This window comes from Bos indicus, chromosome 17, assembly GCF_029378745.1.
Source record: "Bos indicus isolate NIAB-ARS_2022 breed Sahiwal x Tharparkar chromosome 17, NIAB-ARS_B.indTharparkar_mat_pri_1.0, whole genome shotgun sequence".
Lineage (NCBI taxonomy): Eukaryota > Metazoa > Chordata > Mammalia > Artiodactyla > Bovidae > Bos > Bos indicus.
In genome coordinates, this window is record NC_091776.1 from 65,553,070 (window position 1) to 65,578,756 (window position 25,687).

At 46.1% G+C, this 25,687-nt stretch overlaps 1 protein-coding gene across 4 annotated transcripts in view; it reads left to right on the forward strand.

Annotated features, from left to right (window-relative positions):
• GRK3 (G protein-coupled receptor kinase 3) overlaps window positions 1-21,231 on the forward strand; it is a 122,195-nt gene extending 100,964 nt beyond the window's left edge. For all 4 annotated transcript variants that reach the window (XM_019977648.2, XM_019977647.2, XM_070769755.1 and 1 more), the window contains 8 exons: window positions 2,500-2,566; window positions 2,999-3,099; window positions 3,780-3,846; window positions 4,586-4,681; window positions 8,084-8,246; window positions 10,977-11,113; window positions 13,425-13,538; window positions 14,957-21,231. In XM_019977648.2, the coding sequence (XP_019833207.2) occupies window positions 2,500-2,566; window positions 2,999-3,099; window positions 3,780-3,846; window positions 4,586-4,681; window positions 8,084-8,246; window positions 10,977-11,113; window positions 13,425-13,538; window positions 14,957-15,118 (907 nt within the window). In that variant the 3' untranslated portion in view covers window positions 15,119-21,231. The remainder of the gene's footprint in view (window positions 1-2,499; window positions 2,567-2,998; window positions 3,100-3,779; window positions 3,847-4,585; window positions 4,682-8,083; window positions 8,247-10,976; window positions 11,114-13,424; window positions 13,539-14,956) is intronic.
• The last annotated feature ends 4,456 nt before the right edge of the window (window positions 21,232-25,687 follow it).

Here is a 25,687-nt window from a genome sequence, read left to right on the forward strand (position 1 = left end):
TGGTCAAGGAACTAAGATCCACATGCACCGCGGCAACTAAGCCCACGCATTTAGAGCCCGTGCTCCACAGCAAGAGAAGCCGCTGCGGAGAGAAGCCCGCGCACCGCGATGAAGACAGTGGCCCCGCCCGTCACAAGTGGAGAGTGGCCCCGCCCATCACAAGTGGAGAGCGGGCCCCCGCTCACCGCAACTGGAGAAAGCCGCTCAGTGAGAAGCCCACGCACTGCAATGAAGAGAGTGGCCCCCGCTCGTCGAGACTAGAGTGGCCCCGGCTCACCGCAACTGGAGAAAGTCCACCCAGCAGCAAAGGCCCAGCACTGCCAAAAATAAATCTGAAAAAGAAAGTGATACAAGTCAAGTTTTCAGAAATTATAATGTCTCATAAGTAACATTATTTGTTATTCTATCCCGTTTGCTTTTTAATTGCAGTAATTTTACATTTTTTTTCTCCTTGGAAACATTTAGGGTGCAAAGAATATTTCCAACCAAAATCTGTTTGAAAAATTAACGCATGTTTACTGATTCACCTTATTTAGATTCCCCCCCCCAAATGAAAGCTTTCAAGAGATGGAAATTAATGTGTTTTTCATCGCATAAGAAAGAAAATAAGCGTTACAGTGCCCCCTCTCGTGCAAAATGAAAACTGAAATATTTAAATAATAAATACTCTAAAGTGGAATCATCTCTTCAAGAGATGGTGCGGTGCGTAGTTCACCTAATTCAGAGCAGTAAGTGGATTGCAAGGGTGGGTGCAGTTTTAATTAGTTTTTTTTTCTAAATCACACTGAGTTATGTATTCAACATCCTATTCTGTTTTATAGAACTCTTTTGTAATATCTTGCCTCAGCTTATGGTTTATATGCCTTATAAATAAACCTATGAAAGTGAAAAGTCAAAGTGTTAGTTGCCCAGGCGTATCTGATTCTTCACAACCCTGTGGACTGTAGCCCAGCAGACTCCTCTGTCCATGGAATTCTCCAGGCAAGAATGCTGCCATTCTCTTCCTCAGGAGATCTTCCCAACCCAGGGTTAGAACCAGGGTCTCCTGCACTGCAGGCAGATTCTTTACTGTCTGAGCCTCCAGGGAAGGCCCAAATAAATCCGTAGGACTGGTCGTTTAACAGGCATGTCTTTACCACCAGGAAACCCTATCGCGTATGTCCCTTCTTTAATTTTCAAGTAAGTGAATAAGGCCACGGTTTCCTAGTTTGTACGTTTACTGGTCTCTTTTAATGCTCGGAGCATCTTTGTTTTAAAAAATATTTTATTGAAGCATCGTTGATTTATAGTGTTGTGCTAATTTCTACTGTACAGCAAAGTGATTCAGTTTTACGTGTGTTTTTCCTGCTCTTTTCCATTATGGTTTGTCGTGGGATATTGGTTGTTCCTGTGCTGTGCAGCGGGACCTTGTTCACCCATTCTGTACACAGGAGTTTGCAGCTGTTAATGCCAGGCTCCCAGTCCTCCCCTCTCCCCAGCCCCTCCGCCTTGGCAACGGCCGGTCTGTTCTCTAGGTCTGTGAGCTGGTGTCTGTGTCGTAGATAAGTTCATTTGTGCGTATTTCAGAGTCCGTGTATAAGCAATATCTAAGATTAACTTTAGCTTCAGCACTTTAAAAACACAATCAAGAGTGAGAATAGTGTCTTTACAAGGAGACGTTTATTTTGTAAAGTTAGATTCATTGGTCACATATGCCTATCGGTTGCCCGCCGTGTCCTCCGTTGTCTCAGCCGCTGGTGTACGCATTATTTTAGTCGTTCCTTTCACCGTTCTGGTGATGCTTGTGGCGTTATGCCACGCACAGATGAAGAGACTGAGACGAGGTTTCCATGAATGACTTGCAGCCAATAGCCAAGTCACAGCGTGAGCCCGGGGTTTCTGACTCTTAGATCTGGAGCCGTTTGTAAGTTAGAACATGAGTGAGCAGTTCTCAGAACCCTGGAGGGTCTGGGAGCACAGGGTTGGTTTGTATCTCTTATCACCAAAGGAATGAATTTCTTAAAATTACTGGGTTCTGGGGCAGGAAAGTGTCTTCATTTTGTATTTTGGTTCAATGGCAGCTCTTTCCATTGTTTGAGGGACTCATCCATTTTTTCTAAAAAAAACTGTATGAACGTTACTATTATCTCAAACACTGATGTGACAGATGTCATGTGTATGACTTTCATTTTCATAAAAACCTGTTGGCTGATTTTTTTTCCAAGTGATATTTTAAATTGTCATTTGGAATGTATTTGCTAAAGTTTATTCTGGTAGCATGACTTCATTGACTTGAGTATCAAGAGTTGAAGTAAACATCAGCCTTGCTCATTCAGGACCTAATACGTCTGACTGTCAACCTGATCATCAGGTTTCCTCTGGAAATGGTCTTTGTTTATGGCTTTTGTGTTCCTGCAGTTTTGAATGAGCAGTGGCAGAACATAATTGTTCAAATATTAGTCAGCAGTATTTGCTGTTACCCAAAACCATCTAGTAATATAATTTTCTTTGTTTCTACAGTCACAGCCCTTTCAGACAACATAAAACCAAAGATAAGCATGAGATAGACCGAATGACTCTCACCATGGTAAGAAAGTCAAAAACCGTTTTTATTCTCATTATAATTTTCCTATCTCATTCTATTACAACTAGTATAAGAAAATGCTTTCTTAAAATAATGGAAATAGATGCCAAGGCAGATAACAAGATTTGCTAACAGACAATAAGAGAAAGATACGGAAAAATCAAGACCAAAACTAAAGAAAAAAAAGTCAAAATGACTGGGATGCAGAAGAGCGAGGAGACCCAATTCTTCTGGCTCCAGCCTGCCGATGGACCCTGGAAGTGATGAGCGGCCACCCTGGGTTTCTTTATAGAGTCAGTGTTAGCTTGTGAGGTATCTGTAGTTTTCTTTAACACTATCCTTATGGAAGAAATGGCCTTCAAATCTGGTCGAGGGTGACGGCACTGTTGCCACAGATGCGTTTTTGAAGGCGTGTCCCCCTTCTTCCACCCCAAGAACGTGGAACTTCCAGACGTCTTCTCCCCTGAGCTCAAGTCCCTTCTGGAAGGCCTGCTTCAGCGAGATGTCAGTAAGCGCCTCGGCTGCCATGGAGGCAGGTAGGCCGACACTTCTGCGTTTCAGCATCTCCCCCCAGAAAGCAGTACGGTTCCTTTCAGTGTATCCAGAATCTGCCATTCCAGTTTGGGGTGGGTGGGGGAGCATCAGTAGGAGCCGTGTGTCTTCACGGGTCTGTGTTCCTCAGAGTCTGCAGCTCCTTCTGTTCCGTGTGAACTGAGCTTCAGCAGCAGTGCTCTTTGGAAAAAATGTTTTCTTCAGTTTATGAAGGGGTTTAGCATGGACCATTCTATTAGATGTTTAGTTTGCTTTGAAATTAGTACTTGTTGCTTTGATCTCTGTTATCTATCTATCAGGACTTGTAGACCTTTGCTGTAAACCTCTTCAACGCGTAGATCGCTCTAACTCAATTCTTAGTTAAATTTGTTCTCACGATTACAGGTACACAGAGATAGTCTGCAAAAACCGTAGGTTATCTTAGGCTGGGGTGAGCAGCCCCTGTAAATGATCATATGGGATCATCTTCCTAGGCTCAGCGTGCAGTGTTTCTAAGCATCGCAGTGTTTCCTGGGTGCTTGGAAAGAAGCATATTTTACCTGCTGTCTTAAAGAACTGGAAATAGTTGTTGCTGTGTGTCCTTAACAGGAGATGACATTTGCGAACCATTTCTTAGTTTTCCGAATGCAGACTTACTGCCTCTGTGATTCTGTCTCTCCTGCAGCGCACAGGAGCTAAAAACGCACGACTTCTTCAGAGGCATCGACTGGCAGCACGTCTACCTGCAGAAGGTACTCTCTGGGACCCCGCCCCGGTACCACCCCCGATGCTCCCTCCAGCTGCATCGTTGTCTGCAGCTCTGCATTCCGGCTCTGTCCCCAGAGTTCCCCAGTTCTTCATCTGCAGCCCAGCTTCTTGCTCCTCTATCCAAGCACTGCCTCCTAGCTCATTCCCTTTGGGACCACTTCTTCCTCTTTGTTTATATGTAAAAAATATGCAGGAAACGTCATATACTTACAGACACTTTCAAGCCCAGCCCCACATAATTTAAGAATTACCATGACTGGGTAGCAGCATGAGCCCCTTGGCTTATTGTAAGATATTTTTTAATGTTCTCTCTGATACAGGAAAACACCCCAAATTAAAGTTGTTTTTCTTTTTCTCAATGTTGATGATCAGCTTTGGGCTCATCTGTGTACAGACTCACTTGAGGACTGATGCTCTGTTAGTCCCGCCTGTTTAGACGTAGAGTCCGGGCTCTGGTTTGGTCAGCATCAGCCTCGGGGCATTTGTGGGTGTGGGATACCCTCTCTTGCCCTGTTGCAGGCGTTCAGCCTCTAGCAACTGGATTGTGGAGGGTGCATCTCCTTTGGGGGCCATTGTGGACCATGTACTGATTGTGTGAGCTTGAATGAGTGCTACCCAGACTGGCACCTTGACGCCTTTCACGGCGAACTCTTTATAGGATAGCAGGCTGGGCCCAGGGCCCGGTCGCCTGGTAACCGAACCCTTCTTCTCTGGCTCTTCCAGTACCCTCCACCCTTGATCCCTCCCCGAGGGGAAGTCAATGCAGCCGACGCCTTTGACATCGGCTCATTTGATGAAGAGGATACCAAAGGCATCAAGGTACACTTGTGAGCCTTGCTTTGGGGAGGGGGATTTTCTTTTCCTTTCTTTGGAAATCAGACTTCATAACTGTCTTAGTACTGCCATGTTTGTGTTGGACTATAACTTACAAATGAATATCCACATGTTTGATGAATGTAGAAGAGATCAAGACCTGAATTAGAGACTACAAAAGCTTTTTTTAAAAATTAGTTTATTTAGTCAGATCTTAGTTGCAGCATACAGGCTTCTCTCTAGTTAGCAGTGTGTGGGCTCAGTAGCACCATGGCGTGTGGGATTTCAGTTCCCAGACCAGGGATGGAACCTGCATCCTCTGCATTGGAAGGTGAATTTTTAACCACTGGACCATCATGGACGTCCTGTAGGAGAGCTTTGTTTGACCACCCATTTCATGTTTGATAAACTGAAAAATAGTCACATTGTTATTGATTTGGATAGATTGGTGGTTGATAGAAAACTCAGATATATTATGAAGCGGGAAAAACAACCATGTGATGGCAAACATTACCTGGCCTCAGGCCAGAGAGCCAGCCGTCTTAATTCTCCCAAATTTCCCAGTCTCTCTGTGTTAGGATGAAAAGGGCAAACAGCATGATTCATTTCACACTTGTCAGTCCAAAGTGAAATAATCAGTGTTTTTTGTACATATAGCATCCTCTGCATTTTTCAAACTCTGGTTCCTATCATTGTTTTCCAAGTAGACAAGGGCATATTTAGAGATGGTGAGTCACGAGACACAGTCGCCCTCTTTCGGCTGCTGAGTCAAAGCGTGCCACTGCGTGTCAAGTTCTCACTGCTCCCACTTTCTCAGCTTCCCCCAGAGCCTCCCCCCGCCACCACCCCAACCCTCTGAGAGCCGCCCCCCGCCCCACCACCATGTCCTTAGCGGCCTGCGTTCCTGGCCTTGTGTCAGCTCCCTGGTCTTTCCGACCAGGCAGCCAGCTGTAAATGTGATTGGTGTGCTCGCGGGATCAGTTTCTCAGGATGGAGCGTGGCGGAGGAGCTCAGGAGCAGCACAGCGGAGAGGGCCACGGCCGCTTCCCTGGTTGGAGCCTTGGCTCCCCTGGGGATGACAGCTGACCACTGCCCAGAGGCTCAGCATCTCCTGTGGCCTGTACGACAGGACTTGTCGGGGTTTAACTAGCACCCTGCAGTTTTGGAAGCAGCCCCTTTACAGAGTTATCTCAAAGGATCACTGCTGTCACAGAAGAGTTTTGTCATCAGACATGCTTCTCTCCAGCAAAGGACACTAAAAAGAAAGTGAATATCCCATGGGAGCCCATGAAATTTTTAATATTCAGAGGGGATTTTCATGCTTTTGGTTTTCTCAGCTGTAGTCTGGCCTTTAGAGTCAGACACCCTGGGCTCAGATCCACACTTATTAGTAGAGTGAGCCGGGGCTGTTGCGGGAACCTCGGGAGTGCTGGTTTTCTCCCCCATGAAGCGAGCGGTTTCATTGCCAGGCCTCCTCTGGAGTTGGTCACCTGTGTCCGCCTCCCGGCAGGTGCGCTAACACCTCCTGTTGTGCTGGTTTCGCTTCTTCCTGAGCCAGAGCTGAGAAGGCTGTGTCTCTTAAAAAGCAGCCAAAATAGCGCATCGTCTTTAAGGAAAAACAGCTCACTTTTGGGCTTTGTTTGGTGCGTTTTTCACATAGGCTGAGTCATAAAGACCAAGGCTCTCTGGCCTTACAGGAGCTGGAACCCTTTATACATAAAGCAGAGGCATCCATTTCGGAGCAGCTGCTTGGGAAAGGAGGGTATTTTCACTTTTGCCAGACTCCAGAATCTGTCCCAGTGTTATCACGGGGTGCTTGCCTAGCCTTGGTGCTCTGACACTCCCCTACACACACACACACACACACATGTGTTCACACTCAGGACACCCAAAAGGTCAGCACCCGGCTTGGTTTGGGCATCTGAAGAAAGCAGAAAGGGAAACGGGTACACATTTTGCCCTCAGAATCTTCACTTTGGGGTAACAGGTCAATAAGGGCAGGTGGGGAGCATCCCCGTTGGGACCTGGATGCAGGTTCTCCCAGCGGTTCAGGGATACGCCAAAGGCCTGTGGGCCAGAGCCTCACCCTCAGTCTTTTTCCATTTTCCTTCTAAGTGACTTGCCTATAGTAATCTCTCTCCTGTACTCACCTCTCAAGCAAGGGAATGAGCGAGTCAAGCTTCTAGAAAGAGCTGTGCTTTTGAGAGACAGGCCTATTATTTTCTATCAATAGGGTTGCTTGTCTTTCTGCCACAAAACTGTAACTCAGATCTGAAGAAGTATTTTCTCAGCTTGCTTTCAGAGCACAGCCTCATTTAGGAGGTAGAATGAAGAATTCTGATTAATAGTTTGGCAGAGAGATGCTGTCATTAAGTGTAATTTTTATTGTAGTGCCTCTAAAAGGCCAAGTTGCCTAAACTTTCCACGTGTCTTGAGATTAATCCTGCTGTTCAACGTGGATTCGTTGGAAGGTTCGTGGGCTGAACAGTAAATTCAGCCTGGTTGACCTTTTTGTATTTCTCACTTTCCAGATTAATGGAGGGTGGGTACAGAGCAGAGAGCCCTCCTGGGTTCTCCCTTGTTGATGTCTCTAAAACCATACAGTTCTGTTTTCCTGTCTTTACAAATAAAAAGTGTGTGCGTGCTCAGTCCCTTAGTCATGTCCAACTCCTTGTGACCCCATGGACTGTAGCCCACCAGGCTCCTCTGTCCTTGGGATTTCCCAGGCAAGAATACTAGAGTGGTTGCCATTTCCTTCTCCAAGGGATCTTCCCGACCCGGGGATCAGACTCGCATCTCTTGCATCTCCTGCATTGGCTGATGGATTCTTTAGCTTTATCGCCACCTGGGAAATCCCACGAATAGAATAGCCTCACTATAATTGAAATTTTCTTTTATTGCCAGATTCTTGTAGTACTTTATAGAAAACCCTGTACATGTTAATTTTTCATTGGCAAAAACGAAGTAAGGATGCTGCAGAAGACTGGCCTGAACCTGACTGACACGGGGCTGGGAGTGGAGTGTCCGTATCACGTATCGCTGTGGTGGGCCCCAGTGGTTGGATTGTCCTTGTTTTATTTTCCTTTTTTTTAGAAAAACTTTATTGAAGTATAGTTGATGTACAATATTGTATAGCTTAGAGTTGTACACGGTAGTGATTCGCAGTTTTGAAAGGTTCTACTCCATTTGCGGTCCTTATGAAACACTGGCTGTGTTTTCCGTGTTGTATAGTATATGCCTGACTGCTCGACGGTCATCAGCAGAGGTTTATGACAGCTGAGAAGTCGTCTCCTAATGGTTATAGCCTGTCGCCTCATTATCTTCTCACACGCAGTTACCGTGCTTTGGAATCTGTTGCCTTTGTAAGCATGTCAAATCATACATGTCTTGATTTCTTAAAATAACAAGCTTCTTGATTGCGACCAAGAACTCTACAAGAACTTCCCTCTGGTGATCTCTGAGCGCTGGCAGCAGGAAGTGGCGGAAACAGTTTATGAAGCAGTAAATGCAGACACGGATAAAATCGAGGCCAGGAAGAGAGCTAAAAATAAGCAGCTTGGCCACGAAGAAGGTAAAATTGCCAGTGTGTCTGAAGATATTTCTAACGCAATGAATTTTCAAGATCTCTCGTAAAGCAGAAAACAGTATCTGGGTCATAAAGTCCTTTCCAGCCGTGGGAGAAGGAGGGGAATGCCATCGGTTGTTTGAATTTTACCTGGCCGAGGAGTGTTCAGCATGAAATGATATTGCAGAGTTGTTTGTCTTTATCTATTTTATTTATTTTTAAATTTTTATTGAAATATAGTTGATTTTCAATGTTGTGTTAGCTTCAGGTACACAGCACAGTGATTCAGTTACACATGCACATGTAAATATATATATTCTTGATATTTCAAAGTCTTTAGTCCACGCACATGTAATATGTATAGAGGTTGTCAGCAGTATTCTGTCAATACTCTTGCCTTCTTACCTTGGAGTGTTTTAGGGCCAATTTGGAAGCTTTTCTTCCTTTAAAGAGTAAGCATGATGGTGTCGAGAACACGGCCAGCTTCATGGGCGTCTGGCCTGCCTGTGTGGTATCATTAGGACCCCCCTCCCGCCCCCAGGTTAATGCTCTGCTGGCACCATCTTGAGGTTCTTAATAATTTTTTAACAAGGAACCTGCATTTTCATTTTCTGCTGGGCCCCAAAAAGGGTGGTGCGGAACTCAGTATTACATGTTTCTTGTCAAGAGACACGAGTATACACATTACAAACGGCATTAAAGAGTGAGCAAACCACAGTTTTATTGGCCATATCTGAGTGACCTGCTAGGGTTTCCAAAGGACAGTACATCACATCCAGTATTAAATACATTGGTCATTTTTGATTCACCAAATATTGGCAGTCTTGATTTTTCTAAGACTTAATGGATTTTGGATTTAAACTTGTTGTGGTTAGTGATTAAGATATCTTTGGTTTTACTTCTAAGCAAAGACCTTCCTGAGGTTAACATATAGTAAGAATGATCAGAAACCATTTCAAATTATGCTTGCTTTGGTTGGGGCATCTTGATGCAGGGTTCCTGGGTCTTGTCGGCGGTTCCTAGTAGGATTTATCACCTACTTAGAAAAGTGTCCTCCATCCCAGGTGAATGACTCCTTAGCTGAAAGTCACCTGAGTTGCACCAAAGGAGCATGACAGCCCTTTAACCTTGCTCACCTCCACTCTGCAGGGAAAGGGGCTTTATTTCTAAGCTGTTCTTTAGAGAAGTGGGCCCATTGAGATCACTCTAGACCACGTTTTCCAGAATGGATTTTACACAGGAAATTACAGCCTCAGTAGTTCCTCAAGGGAGACCCATGATGTCACTAGAATCTTGACAGATTGGACCCAGAAAACAAAAATACACATCTTAATGACATTGTTGAAGTGCAGTCTTTTAACTAGAGCTGCAATTGGAACACGGAGAAGGCAATTGCACCCCACTCCAGTACTCTTGCTTGGAAAATCCCATGGACGGAGGAGCCTGGTGGGCTGCAGTCCATGGGGTCGCTAAGAGTCGGACACGACTGAGCAACTTCACTTTCACTTTTCACTTTCATGCATTGGAGAAGGAAATGGCAACCCACTCCAGTGTTCTTGCCTGGAGAATCCCAGGGACGGAGGAGCCTGGTGGGCTGCCGTCTATGGGGTCGCACGGAGTCAGACACGACTGAAGTCACTTAGCAGCAGCAGCAATTAGAACATCTAGCAGAACAATGAATTTATCTTCAAATATATGAAGTAATTTTGATATAACTAGGTCTTGGTTGACTATCTCAGAGGTCACCCTTACACAAAAATATAGTCTAGGCTTAGATCTCTGAAGTAAAAATAGAAGACTTACACTTTAAGTATACTTGAGAAGTTCAGACACCTTTTCCATTAAACTGGCAACTCCGTGAACCATACCTCATCACCATGAACCCTCCTCTGGCCATGCCCTCTTCCATTCATCCCCTTCCTGCTTTTGTCCATGTGACACAACGTGGGTTTTGCTTATTTATTACATGAATCTCCAACTAAGAGTGTAAGCTCCCTGAAGGCGAGGACTTTTGTCTCTTTTATTCACCACTGTGCCTAGCACCTATTCATCCATTGCCTTCATAGCTGAATGACTGAGTGAGTGATGAATGAATGAATGAATGAATGATTTTAGCTTGATCACCAAAGTCTCTAAGGAAGGCAAAGCAAGCTACTTAAAATTGACCTTTTTTTCGAGACAATACTTTAATGTAAAAATATAATCAGAACTTGGCATGAGCCCAAATTAGCTTGGTCTCTCTACATAACCATATATTTGAAGGGTAATTACAACCTTAAGTGAAAGAAAGAATAGTTTTGATCCTTGTGTTGCTTTGGTTTCTTTGGACAAAGAAGCCTCTCTGCTGTTCTTTTTAATAGACCGTTAAAGGGAGAACCCCAGTGTCATGTAAAGGTAAAGGTGCTTTAGGCACAGTATAATCAGCGTCTGTTCCCCAGTTGTCACCCTGCTTAATCAAAAAACTAGTTAGCAGACAAGCTTTTACCCTCCCAGAGCGATAGAGGAGCATCTTGAATTTATCAGAATATGGAGAAACAGCCACCTAACATGTGAGTAGAGAGCTGAAGAAGCTTGTTCTTTCGTGTGCTTGAAAGCGAAAGTAATGATTTCTATAGAGTGTTCTCTTTATAGCAACTTGTTCTTTTTCCAGAAAGCGTGTCCTTCTTTTTTTCTGAGAAGCCTACGGGCATTCTGTTTGCGACCCCGCTGAACGCTCCGCTGTGTTCTGTGCCCCAGATTACGCCCTGGGAAGAGACTGCATCGTGCACGGGTACATGCTGAAGCTGGGGAACCCTTTCCTGACCCAGTGGCAGCGCCGCTATTTTTACCTCTTTCCGAACAGACTTGAGTGGAGAGGAGAAGGCGAGTCGCGAGTAAGTCTGTAGCATCGGCCCGGGCGCCGGTTTCCATGGTGATTTTGTATCGCTGGCATGTTTTGTAAAATCTCTGCCTGTGCTCTGTGTATCTCTTCTAACCTGTATACGTGAGATTTCTCACGTTCAGACTCTCGGACTCCTCTGAATCAAGGAAGGATTTGGCACCCCTTGAAAATAGAATGTGACATCCAGGGAAATCAGAGCAGGCAGGTTTGCGGAAGGCTGGGTAGCGATTGGGTGGATCCCAAAAGGGGACAAAAACTGGGACTTTGGAGCCAGAGGTGTTCAGACACACCACTCACGTCTCTGGGACTCAGAAGCACATTGTGTTGCCTGAGCCTCAGTTTCCTCATCTGTGGAAGGGGAGACGTGGAAATGGTAACAATATAAAGCAAACCATACTCCAATAAAAATTAATAGTAAAAAGAAAAGGAATAGTACCAACTACCACAGGTTTTGCATATTTCTCTTGGGCCAGGTACTGTCCACACACACACATTCAATTTGCTCAGCACCCTTAGAGGTCCAGCCCTTACAAAGAGAGAACCAGGGCCTAGAGAGGGAAGGTCTGGCCCCAGGGACAGGTTTGGGGGAGGAGTGATTCTGACCAAGCTCTGCCTGTCTCCATGATGAGGCCTTCCCGAGTCGGGGTCAGGTGAAACAAGGTCATTGGTGTAGCCCAAGAAGCTTTGGCACTGAGGTCAGAGCACCTGACCCTCCTGCTTTGCCGCACCTGTCTGGAAGACTAGAAGTGGGCTTCATCCAATTAGACAGGAAGACAGGTACGGCAGCCCTGTGAGGTCCTTTCAAGGCCTGATGTTTGTGAACGAGAAGAAAGAAATTTCTGATCCCCGCCATCACTGGTAGGAGGCTGTTCAGCATTTATTAAACACCTGCTGTGTGAAGAGCCATGGGCTCATGTCCGTGGAAGGAAGGGTTTCTGCTCTTGGAGAGGGAAGGTTGGTCATCGTAAGCAGGACAGCAGTCCCAACTGTGAAAAATGTAGTGGGTGTATCGGAGTATGGCTTCCCCTTGCCTGGAGCATGGAGCCCACCAGCGGTGAGCCCACACCTGGTGTCTTCGGCTTCGGAATGAGTTTCGCAAATCCCAGTTGGTGAAGATGCCATTTAATTGTGAGTGACTGCTGCCTGAGTATGACCACATTCTCTACAAGTGAGCAGAATCTTCTCACTACTACTAGTCCCATAGAAGTCATCTTCTAAAAGTCAATGCAGCCAGGATCTGGGTTGAGATTAAGGAAACTCTTTGGGAGGATCCTCAGTTATAACTCAGGTACTAGTTGTGTAATATAAAATATATATATAAAATATGTGTATATAATTATATTTTATATAATATTACATGTGTATTTTTTACATTGCAGAATGTAATTCTATAATGCACTTTAGTATTAATCCATACATATGTCATCATATAATGTTTATTTGCAGTTAGTGAGTGGCCTTAGTAAGTCACTGTTGTACACATTGAAAGGAGATTATCTCACTTTTCAGAATATACAAAAACTAAAAAAAGATAATCTTATTTTGTTTACCATTGGCTGACAAGGTGACAAATTACCTTGGTTTTAAAAGAATGTTTAGTGTCGATTCATGAAGCTATGTCATGTGCTTGGGTAGATTCGTAAGTTTAACTCAGGAGAAAAGAAATGTGAGCTTATGATGGTGTTGTTTTTCATTTAGGATTCCTGGAGTATTTACCCCAAAAAACATAAAATGGTAAGGTGCTCAGAGTCACTGTGGCACTCACCAGAAGCAATGATGCCATGGACCCAGAGGGACCATCTTTTCTGCACATCACCTGTGTTTATAGCATCATTTCGATATGATCAGAACAGCCATTGCTTACAAGCTAACATGCCCAAACGTTTCCTGAGCTGCGGGTTCAAAGCCAGTGCCACCCCTCTGGCTCCTGCATATCATGTGTATTGCATCATTGTTCCCTCACAGCAGGATTGATTGTGTCCAGGGGAGTGTGTGATACCGGAGAGGCGCGTGCGATCCACACTCATCCTCACGTCAGTACTGTGCTTAGGAAACAGCTTTGCTTTCTGCCTCATAGAGGTATTTCTCTCTTCGCAGCTTTCTTTGAGATATTTTGAATTTTTGTGCGTTTCCCTTGTGGTTGTTTCTCCCCCACTTCTAGAATATCATCAAAGAAAGAAAAATGGCTGGTTTTTTTTTTCCTTTACTTTATCTGAGCTGGTAGTTTTCAGTATGATTTATTAACTTAAAAATTCACACAATAATAAGTGAAGTGACTCATCATCTCTTATCTTTACCAACAGCAAAGTTTACTGACAATGGAACAGATTGTGTCCGTGGAAGAAACTCAGATTAAAGACAAAAAGTGCATTTTGTTGAGAATAAAAGGAGGGAAGCAGTTCGTTTTGCAGTGTGAGGTGAGTCTTCATTTGCATTTTCCACAGGAGTAAAAGTTACAACAATTATGTAAACGTTCAGCAAAGATGCCTGCCTGCCTATCTAACATTTTCTCAGTCCATGCTTCATCACTCACAAACTTAGCAAGAAAGTCAGAAGATACAAGTTTTTGGCAAATTAACAATTATTTTAAAAGAAGTGTTCTTAGAAGATGACAGGAGGAAGGACAGGAAATAACGTGGTTACCCTCTCTCTGGAAACCATCCAGTAATTAATAGGGGCCTCAAATTGCATTTGTTCCGCAGTTTCCCACATCTGCTCTGCTCTTTCAGAATGTTTAAATTGAGGTTTGTGTTTAAGTAAACATGCTGCTGCTGCTGTCGCTTCAGTCGTGTCCGACTCTGTGCGACCCCTTAGACGGCAGCCCACCAGGCTCCCCTGTCCCTGGGATTCTCCAGGCAAGAACACTGGACTGGGTTGCCATTTCCTTCTCCAGTACATGAAAGTGAAAAGTGAAAGTGAAGTCGCTCAGTCCTGTCCGACTCCTAGCAACCCCATGGACTGCAGCCTACCAGGCTCCTCCATCCATGGAATTTTCCAGGCAAGAGTACTAGCGTGGGGTGCCATTGCCTTCTCTGTAAGTAAACATAAGATCCCCAAATAACTGTGAACAGGGAAATGCCATTTTTCTTTCCCTGAAGTTCTATCATAGCCCAGACTTAATTCCTGAACACATACCTACTGAGGTATTGAGGGAGGGTGTGGAGGTGTGAAAAAAGAGCATATTTGAAGAAAGAGAGCAGTAGCAGATACAAAGATGTGTTTATTTCATGACTTCAACACTTTTCTGCTGGGGTGGGGGTGTGGGGTGTGTGTGTGTAGAGGGAGAGAGCATGTCTAAAGAGCTAAACCAAGCTGATAGAAAAACATATGCTTAATTACTTCCTGGCATCATTACACACGTGAAGGTGCTTCTTAAATTTGTGAAAATCCCTCCCTGGGGACTTCCCTGGTGGTCCAGTGGTTACGACTCCGCGCTTCCACTGCAGGGGCGCAGGTTCAGTCCCTGGCTGGGGAACTGAGATCCCATGTGCTATGCAGCTCGGCCAGAAAAAGCCAATTCCTCATTTTATCTTCTAGACTTAAGTTGTGGTAAGACATCAGAGATCACAGGTGATTGCTCTACAAAGTCAAGGCAGCAAGTCTCCTAGTGGGGCTGTATGAGGCTCCTCTGAAGGGCGTCGTCCCTCCTCTGAGCAAGGGGCCCCTGGGGAAGTCTCTGTGTGACTCCCTCCTTCCTCACTGGCCTGGGGGAGGGACATGGAGTGTGCTTTCCCTATGTGGTTCCGAGGCCATCTGGACTGGCCAGAGGCTTCCACTTGTGTCAGCAGAGCCGCGACACTGTCCCAACTCCTCCCCTCCATGTGTTTGCCCTCAGAGTGACCCAGAGTTTGTGCAGTGGAAGAAAGAGCTGACGGAGACATTCATGGAGGCCCAGCGGCTGCTACGGCGAGCCCCCAAGTTCCTCAACAAATCCCGCTCAGCCGTCGTGGAACTCTCAAAGCCTCCCCTCTGCCATAGGAACAGCAACGGCCTCTGAACCTCTGACCGATGGGAAGGGTCCTGAGAGAAAGCACCTCCTCCGGGCAGTCCACGTGGGCTGCTCAGTCCTCAGAGTGCAGCCTTGGGGAAAAGTGTGAGGGTGAGAGATGGAGTCGCTCCCCTCCGGGGTGCTCTGTGGCTGGGGTGGGGCCAGGACTCCGAGATACTTCTACTAGGAGTGGTGACCACCGTCAGGCTCGGGGGCGCCTCCTCCCTCCTAAGGGCCTTCTGCCACCATCGCATCTCTCTGTCCTCGAAACTACTGAAGAAATGAAATTCTCCTTCTTTGCCATATGTTTCTTTTGGTTATGGGTGAACCTAGAACTTGAAATGCTTCCTACTGATCACGGCACTTTTTACATCCGCTGTCAAGCGTATCTCAGACTTGCTAAGATGGGGTCGAGCAGTCTGCTGTTCAGATTGCCCTGCACTGCCACGTTCTGTCCATCAACAGCTGCTCCTGGGTTTGACTGTCTTTGCTCCGTGCTACTAGGGGGATGGCAGGCCACCCCGGGGGTGTCTCTCATTCTCCAGGGCTTGAAAGCTGCAGAAGTTTTCTTAGAGGGTTGCACCTGGGCCCTCCCCATGGGTGCTGCACCCACGGGTACCAGCCTGCCTGTGACAGGGAGCTTAGGCAGCTGGGGATTGAGGACCCTGCTCCCGACCCCACCCCTACCCCCTGGGGGTGTGGGAGCACTCAACTCTGGAGGCATCAGATCATAGATCTTCAGAAGGTTTGCAGTGGCTCTACGAGAGAGGCAGTGGCGGTTTACATCTCAAGGCAATAGCTATTTTCAAAACCCTCCAAGTCCACAGCACTTTCCTGTGTCTGGGTGCCCAGGACCGCCTTAGGGGGGCGCCTGTCTTGGGTTTGGACAGAAGCGGTCATGTGACCCAGCACCTCTGGTTCCCTCTGCCTGACCTCAGGAAGCATCTTGGTAATGAATGGGTCAAGGAAAGAAACTGTGTTTGACATTTCAGTATAATTTAAAATGAATTTTATTGAGAAAGGAATGCCGAAGATGAATGTGCCCGATGGGGTTAACTGTGTATGTTGAACTTGTGCTGTCATTCAACTGTCATTAGTGATCCCGGGCCCGGACGGGCCGCCCTGTGACAGCAGTGGCTGGGGCCCAGTGGCCGTCCGCTCCCCGGGGTTGGTGTCAGCCCTCAAATAAGTGCTGGGTTCTAAAACCCAGTGTGTTTCCCAGTGATGTCCTCCGTGTCATCAGACTAGAAATAATAACAGTAATTTTCAAAGTCAACATATTTGTCCTATTCTTAGTGCACTTTTATTGTCTGTTTCCAAGTCGACTACTCACAATATAAATAACTTGACATCGTAATTATCTGTATCCTGTCCTCGATATTTTTAGTGGTTCCAAATCTCTGTGTTTACATTCGTGTGCCGTGCTCACTGGGAAAGTCAGTCCTTCTTAACGAAACGACGTCTTGAGAGTTTGGGAAGATAATTACTGAAAGAGCCTTTTGTTTCATAGGAATTACCTTGGAAAAGAGACTGCGAGGTTTGCTATTTATCTCACTTGCTAGTTGGAGTGTAATATACATGTTCTGCTCTCTGCTGTTTGCAGTGTAGAAGTTGGGGCCTACTATTTACATGGATTCTCCTGATTTAAAAGGGAAGAAGAGTATTCAAATTCTATTTAAAAAAAAAAAAGTTGAAATAACAAAAAAACGGAGATGGAAAAGCACTTCATGACGAGTGAACATCTTCCCATAGCGATTGTCTGTCACCGTCACCACTGCTGTTAGTGGCTCTGTTGCAAGCGCGCGTGTGCTCAGCGCTTACAGTTCAGAGATGAGTAAATGACGGTTTAGAAATTGCTGAGCCTCGTGCCTCTGCCGGACAGAGTAGAGATGCAGCCTCTCGTGGAGAAGGTACACGGATTCCTCAGGGGTCTGGGCTTAGCGTCCCAACATTGCGTACCCAGGACACCAGCTATGCCAGTTTGCATCTCTGAAAAATATCATTTAAGCTCTGGACCAGAACATAAGGTCATCTTCTCTTTGGAAAAGAAAAATGAATTGGAAACATTCCGAAAGCCCTGTTGCCTCAGATTTATTCCAAGTAAACTTTCACACTTCCTCAACTCGAGATGGATGGATAAGAACAGGGCTGAGAAGTGTCATGTGGACGTCATCTATTAAAAGTACTCTGTGAGGTTAGGATGAGTGGCTTTTTTAGGGCGGGTCCTGGGTTGTGTTGGGGTCTAGTTTGACACCCCTGGAGAGGCCAGTCTTCCTCCTGAACTCATTTGTGCAGCCATTCTGATGGGGTACGTGTCTCTACTGCCAGATGGAAGACTTTTCCGGGACCCTTCTGTGCCAGCACTTGGTACCCACATGGCCAAAGAAGTCGGTTGTTTTTGGAAGACTTGGTATACGTGGCTGCTTTAGGTCTTCAGGTGTGGCTGTAATTACGTTTGGACCGTTCAAAAGGATAGAATTGAGCACAAGTACTATCATTATTTTAGATATGGTTGGGATGTTTTAACGTTGTTGGAGAAAGTCGTCGAAGCTGATATTTTTATAAAATTATGTTAACAATGTCTCTATTTCATAAATCAAAGAGATCATTAAAGCAAAACCTAAAAATTGATTATGCTGCTATGCGACATCTATGAAGTGAATTAAAAGCTTTGGAGAATCCGAGGTTATTTATTTCTTTTTTTGGCCTGTTAACATTCTCCTTGGTGCATTTATCCCCTTATGTCATTGGGGCTCATGGTTTTTTCCTTCTCTGTCATGTTTAAGTATGATTTTTCAGCAAAACTGCTAGGAACCAGCTGTTGTTTCACTGCTAAGGAGACCGTTTCACTACTTGTGCCTCTAACTGGTCAATTCACAGACACGACAACTTCAAGTTCTGTATGTAAAAAGAAGAAAGACAGCATTCTGCTCAAGAAAGACAGCAACAAAGCTGGAGAAGTAAATAGGGCAACAGCCACAATGTTTCGCCTTGATTTGCAGTTTGAAATACTCGGTACAGACACTGGCAACAATTGTTTGAAGACCCTCACTGGTCATTTTTTTAAAATGTCATTGACCAATTGACAATGTGGTTTAAGTCTGAAGATCAAAGTGTGTTCCCCAGCCCCGCCTGAGGATTTTTTTTTTTTTTTTTTCATTTGGAATTTATAGTTTAGTCAATCCAATACAACGTTTGATTTTTTCTGTGGAATTGGCTTTTCTAACGTTTCAAAATTTTAACCCATCAAAAAGAAAAGAAAATTCTCAAAGTTGGACTTTTTTTGCTTGATGTAAATCTGTTAAAAAAATTTTTGCAATGTGTTAGTGTAAGATAAAACTTTTCTTGCGTGATTTAATTAGTTGTGATTTTTCTCACTTACATTCAGGGAAGTGTGTGTGTCATTCAGAGATACTTGAGGAGTGAACGCCTCGCCTGCCAGGGGATGGGTGTGTTCTTTGTACCCAGAGAGGAGTCAGCTTTCATTCAAATTTGTGACAGATGCTGAGAAATCCTGGTAGAAGTGGGGCGAAGAGAAAAGGGAGTGTATTTGCTGGTAAAAACCCATCTCTTTACACCATCAAGGACCAGGGAAGTTACAGTTAAACTTGGGGCTTCAGGGTTGACCTCCTCTTAGAAGAGGAGTTGAATAGTAACTCTTGTAAGACTCAGTCTCTTTGACTGTGGAGCTTCTGGACTTACAAGATGCTGTTTGCTTTCCACCAGGACTTGAGGTTGCCCCTGTTTGTCATCCAGCATCCCGGGAAAGTCATGTGGAGCCCAGAGCTGCTGCCTGGCTGGCTGTGTGTGCCTGGCAGCCAAGCAGGGGGCCAGAGTGGAGGTGTGGGTGGCTGTCAGTGCCCTGCCCTGCAGGTCAGGTGGGGATGTGGCCGCCCAAGCTCTGAAGTTACTGTAATTCCCCGCCGATAACAAGACGAGACTTGCCGCCTGAGCCAGGCAGAGTGAGCTCTAACAGTTTTTAACTTTTCAAAACATTTTTTTTCCCCCTAAAGTTCTAATATGATTTTTCCTCCTGCATCGGGTTGACTTGAGAAGCTTTAAAGAATTAATCATTTAAATTCATGTTAATAAGAATTTTTGTATCCAGGCCACATTTTAAAAAATTTACTGTAGAATGAATGAATTGAACTCTAAAATGATACTTCTTGGTTTCCTCGAATCATAATGGCCTTTAGATTTCCTTCATCCTCAAAGACTTAAGAGAGCCATTCTCTGACAAGAGAGTGACAGAGATGCCCAACTCTGGCAATGGGGACACGAGTGACCGGCCACTTCACTGACATGGCTGGGTTAGCACTTACTGATAAATGTAGCACCCTGAATTTTAAATTGCCTTTATTAAAACACGCACACACACGTTACAGAAAATGGATTAACAGTATATGCATTCATCAAAACCATATATAGGAAAAATTTAATTCTTCATTTTAGACTTAAATAACTCAAGTTCTTACAGTAAACTCTCTTATACCTAAAAAATCTCAAAGTCATCTCTGAAAAACTGATAACTATGCTTCCACTTTAGTTTTTTTCCTAACATAAAATGTGTCTCATGTGCGGGTAGGGAAGGGAGAAATATTTTTAATCATGTACTCATATTTCAAAGGACTTGAAATTCAACTTCTTGTTTCTCAGTTGATATATTCCATGATGTACATTTTATATATGGTTTATAAGCTAAGCACTGGCCTTTTTTTTTTAAGTTTTATTGTTTGTATTTTTCTATGTTTTAACTAATAGATGTGGCTTTTTTCTGGGTAACATTAAGATGCCAAACTACATATATATATATAAAAACAAGAGTTCTATTTTAGCACAAAAGCATTTTATATTATTTATTGAACCCTTTCTTTGTTCTCATCAAAAACATTGCTTACCGCTTCTGCTCCTTTTTATTTGTATAGTTTGTTATTTAAGAAAACACACTCCTTTCTGTTTCATTTTGTTTTGTTCTGTTCACAAAATAAAATGGAAACAAAGCCTATAGCAGTGTGGGGCGGACATCCCTTCTCACGGCCGCAGACTTTTTTCAACAACAGCTAACCCTCAGACCTGCGCCGAGAGGCACGTGCCCTTCTTGGGTAACATCTGACCGTGCACTTGCCGTGAAGTACTGCTGTCATCTACCTCTTCTGAAGGCCCTGAGCTTGTGGACAGGTTCCCCGAACGCGCCACTCTAGACCAGCTCCACCATAGAAGAGCTTCAGGAAAGCATGTCGGAGTCCTCTCCTCATGATGTCGATTTCGCAGCAGCATGTAGGGGCCCCAGCAAGCAGGGCAGGTAGGTACTCGTATGGCCAGCCTTCGGGAGCCGAAGTCCACCTGCAGAACATCACTTCTGACTCTTCCTGTGCCAAATCACCCAACCAGTCTTGCCGTCGCCTCAAGATTTGACCATAGCACCTGATTCATCAGCTACCTAAATGGAAGCCTCTTCCTCCACGTTCTTTAGAAAATGGCCAACTGGGTTTAAAAGCAGCACTTCTGGGAGCAGCTCCTTCGAACGTGACTCTTCCCACCTCACCAATTCAAAATGATTTGGGAAATGGGCTTGTCCACCGTTAAAACTTTGCAAGAGGTCTTATTCTTGAGCAGACCTTTGAGGGGTCTATGTGAAATAGAATGAAGATGGGTCCCTGTGAGGGGTGAGCGGGCCCGTCCTCACACGCTGACGTTTTTCTCTCCTTGTGTCCCCTGCTGCATAACCATCCATGCGGTCACATATTTGTTCTGTTTGTGGCCAAAGGGTAACACCTTTGAAGAAATAAATCGTTTTTTCTCGTGCATTGCTATACCAAAAGAGGTCAGTGAATTCGATTTTATAAATCTAAAGATTGTACCTGTTATCTGGTTTTCTTTCTCTTCCCATCGCTCGCGCCAGCAGAGGTCACAGCCTCCTCTGAGTGTGTGTTTACCGGCCTGAAATCGTTTCCCATGTGAGATGCTGGGCCAGGTCCAAGGTCACCTGCCCCACACGTGGCACGTCACTGTTGGGTAGTATCGCCATTTTTCATGGTTATTTGGGGGGCAGGCGGGCTGGTTTTCTTTGTTGATAAATTACTTATATAAACCTCAATAAAAAGGATCTGTATACAAAGAGACTTAACTTTGGTGTGCTGTTTTTCCACCCGGGTAAAACCTACATTTCTTCATCAAGCTATCTGGTTATCAGGAGGTGACTTCGTTTGTAAAAAAAATCCTGATTTGGGGGGAAATTCACACAGAGGCAGATTTTATTGTAGGAAGGGAACTGCCAACAAGCTTTTTCTGCCAATTTCAAGGATTGCTGGAGCACAGCCAAGTTCAGTGTCAGGGTTTGGGAGACTAACCTGCTTGTGGAAGGCATGGAAAGGTGCCAGGAAAGAGTCTGCGAGAGCCGGGAGGTCCGTCTCGTCTCCAGTTTTTTTAGGAGATCAGCCAGGCCTCCTGCGTGTACTCTCAGGGTGACCCTGGCGTCCCTCCCAGACTTTAAGGCCTCTCCTCCATCCCTGCTCCCACAACGACCTGAGGAGAGACCCCCGTGGCGTGTGTCACTTTAAGCCAGACATTTAAGGAGGTCGTGGCCCCAGAGCCACAGGCATGCCTGGGCATGACAGCCTGCTTGTTGGTCCACAGGTTGAGGGTAAGGTAGGTACCTCTCTCCTTGAGCTGGAAACACCTGTCCCTAACTGGTTCAGGAAAGATGGCCATCATGGTTGGCCCATGGAGTGTATTTGTATTTGCCAACTTGAAAACCTCTCCCAAAACAGTCGACAGGAGCCCCAGCTGTGGAACACGTGGTCATCATCATGGGCAAAGGGCACCCTGGTGGTGGAGCCCTTGGTCTGACGCAGTAGGTAACCAAGGCCCACTCCTGAGAGCTGCAGAGATCCCGTCACCCCTTGGCACCCAGGAGCAGCGGGAGCAGCCTGGGAGCCTGCTCCCAGCAAGGTCACTAGGCATCGTCTTTGGTCCTCTGTTCTCTCATCCCTAAATTAAGAGAGTTGAATCAGATGACTTTGAAGGGCCATTCTAGCCAAAAATATCCTCCCAAATTTCCATTCAAGGGTAAATGTGAGGGACTTCGGCTATACCTGGAGAGCGAAAAGGAAATCTCTTCTCCCGCCAGTCCCAGGGCGGCTCCCACATAGCCTGAGTATCTCCTGTATGTCATCTTCCCCCTCAGACCATGCCTTCTGAACCCAGAGCTCCTGCTGGTTTACATGGGCAGGAACCAGGTGTTGAATAAAGGAGAGGCTTTCTTTTCCTGGCCGCTTTCTAACCATCCAGGTACCAGAGGTTGAAAAAAGGTTTTCAGTCCGAGTTGTTCAGGCTGGTTATCTCCAAGGATGCGACCGACCAGGTAACCCCTGAGGCTTCACTCTGTGCTCGTGTACGCAGCTTTGGACACGCACGAAACAAAGCCCACGAGGGGAAGTGTACTTAGTGGCCCACGTTAACTCGTCCCTAACAGGTTAAATGGGAGATAGAGGCAGATGGTCACAGCAAGGAGACGTTTTGCCTGATTTACAGATACCCCAAATGACTGGATTCTACATTTTTCTTCTTAAAGGATAACATTGGAAAGTGGATAAAATGCCCAGTTCATAGAGTTGATTTGATAGCTGGTAAAGGGCTTCCTGGAGAAGGGAATGGCAACCCACTCCAGTACTTTGTGTGGAGAACTCCATGGACAGAGGAGCCTGGTGGGCCACAGTCCATGGAGTCGCAGAGTCGGACACGACTTAGCCACTGAACAACCCCGCTTGCCAGGTGGTGCTAGTGGTCAGCAACCAGTGCAGGAGACCCAGGCTCCATCCTTTGGTCAGGAAGATCCCTTGGAGGAGGAAATGGCAACTAGCTCCAGTATTCTTGCCCGGAAAAACTCCGTGAACAGAGGAGTCTGGCGGGCTACAGTCCAGGAGGTTGCAGAGAGTCAGACGCGACGCGACTGAGCAAAACGTGTCTACCTGACCGTCAGTCATAGTTTCCTGTGTTGGGAATTTCCAAAGTTTTCTGCCTTTTACGTGTATATTAGTGAAAGAGGATGCCTCTGGGCCACTAGCCTGATCCTATTTTAAACCTGTCTTGCACCTCCTTGTTTCTGTGTGACAGATAAGGATGGTTTCGCTTCTCTGCCTTGAAATGCCCTCCTGACCAAGGAAGAATGGAAAAAGAAAGGAACAGATTTACGAATATTCCATTGGTTTGCGTAAAGTTTGGTCCCTCTAACAAATGTAAAATAAGATCATACTGACTGCACTTTTAGAGGCTTAGCTACTGGAGCTGAACACATAATTGTTGTCCTTTCTAGATGCCATTGAAAAAAGCCCACCTCTTGTAACATTAAGCGGAGTGTAACCTATAAAAATTTGGAATCACCGTCTTGTACACTTGAAACTAAGATAATATTGTAAATCAACAATACTTTAGTAAAGAACAAGCACACCCCTTTAGTCAGGCTCAATGATTACGTCTGTTCGGGTTACATGTAATACATATCTGATACAGTCACGTTAAAACAAAAACAAATGGTTGAAATGACCATTCATTCCAATGACCATGGGCTTCAGAGTCAGGAAGTCTGGGATTTGCATCCTGACAACCCCCTGCTAGCTGTGTGGACCAGCACAACATACACCATCTGTGAAAGTCCCTACTTTTCTCCTTCCAGGTGAGAGAGGCCGGGGCCTGGGGTCCTGTACCCAAGCCTTTGTGCCAGCGTTGGACTAACTTCTTTTAGAGCAAGGGAATCAGAGACAGTGAGAGACTGACATCAACTGCAGGCATGCACAGTTGGGGTAATTCCTAGGAACAAGATACAAAAGGCCACAAGCAAACTGGCATTGTGGAGGTGCCGGGAGCAAAAGCCGGTACTGCGCACGATCCATGCACCCGGCCTCAGCACGGGGTGGGCAGACCACCTAAGCCACCCCTCCTGCCTGGCCCAGGCATCCACCCCCACCCTCCCCTCGTGTACGGAACCAGCCCACCTTCCTCGGGGAGCAAGCGAGGGCACCTGTTTCTTGTTCTTGCTCCCTCCTCTGCAGCACGAGCCCCAGGAAAGCCTTGCCTGAATTCCTTATCCGGCTTCTTACCAATTCCTGTTGATTAGAGCCCAAGGACAAGAGTCAGTAACACAGGCAGTGGACAGGGCAGGCTTTAGAGCCTCTCGTTTGCTGCAGCGTTTTAAGACCGTGCCTTCTGGGGCGGGCCAGAAAGAACTTGGAGGGTTCAAATCCTGGCTCTCTGCTTTTTAAGGTTGTCATTCAGTCACTAAGTCATGTTCAACTCTCAGCGCCCCCACGGACTGCAGCACGCCAGGCCCCTCTGTCCTTCATGGTCTCCCAGAGTTCGCTCAGATGCACGTCCATTGAGTTGGTGGGCTGCGTAAGGTAAGTTGGTTCATTTTTCCAAGCCAAAGTTTCTCCATGGGTAAGACGGGCCTGGGGAAAACCCTACATCCCAGGTTGCTGGGGCTAGGAAATGAGTTCATAGAAGACCTCCGGTTTGTGTGTGATGGCAGCCGCCTCCTTCTTTCTTGTGTTTCCACGCATTGATTGTTTACCAAGAGACACCAGCGCTTGGTTAAGTGATGTCCTTCCAGAGACCAGCTGGGACATGGAGCCGGGCTCTCCTCCTCGCCCAGTTGCTCTGGCCTCTGGTTATCTGCGTGGAGCGGAGACGGTAGTGTGACTGAGTGGCCCGCCCTGGACAGGGGTGGCGTTGCGGGGCGGAGAATGTGCTTGTGTCGGGAGCTGTCCCCTCCCCCGCTCCATGCCACCAAATATGTCCATACGCTCCAACTGACTAGTCAGCGGCCACCCCGGGCTGCCGTCCCCTGTCCAGACCTGGAGCTCAGCAGCTAATTTTAGAAATGACTTGTCCACTCAGCTGCTGCTATCACACTGGTGCAGGGGGAGGGTGCGGGAGGAGCAGTCAGGGGAGGGGATGTGAACGACAGTGTGAGGAGGGGAGCTGCGGACATTTCTCCTCCGTCCCTGCTCACCCAGCTTGGTGGGATCTCTGCGCTGCAACCCGGGGAGGCCCTTCGGACGGGAGTGGATCCTGTGCCCTTGGCCCCGGGTGGAGAAGGTACCATCGGGCTGGGTTTTACGACAGGCACCCGGTGAGCGGACGGGCATAATTGTCCGGAATGTGCCTTGGGGGCTGCGGTGGCCGCTGGTCTCGTCTATTTCAGGCCTTTCAGCCTGCGAGGCCTGTTCCCCTTTGCTGGTTGGGTGTTTCATGGGAGAATTTTACAACCACACGCTGGTGTGAGGGAACACTGCTAAAAGATCACCCTGCTCAGGCCCCAGCTGTTGGCTGATTCTTAAATATCTATATACATTTAGGGTCATGGGATAACCACTTTGGAATCTCGGCTGGCAGACAGCAAGGTTCGTATTTTCCCAAAGCTACTAGTGATTTCTGCTTAACTGAGTGTCGGTTGATGCTCAGGGAGCCCAACTCTTCCCCTTTCGTGTTTCCAATACTGTTGAGTATCAGCCGTGATGGTAATTGTTTTTTTTTTATTCCATTTATTCCAAATAAGCATGGCAAGGGAGGAGGGAAGGG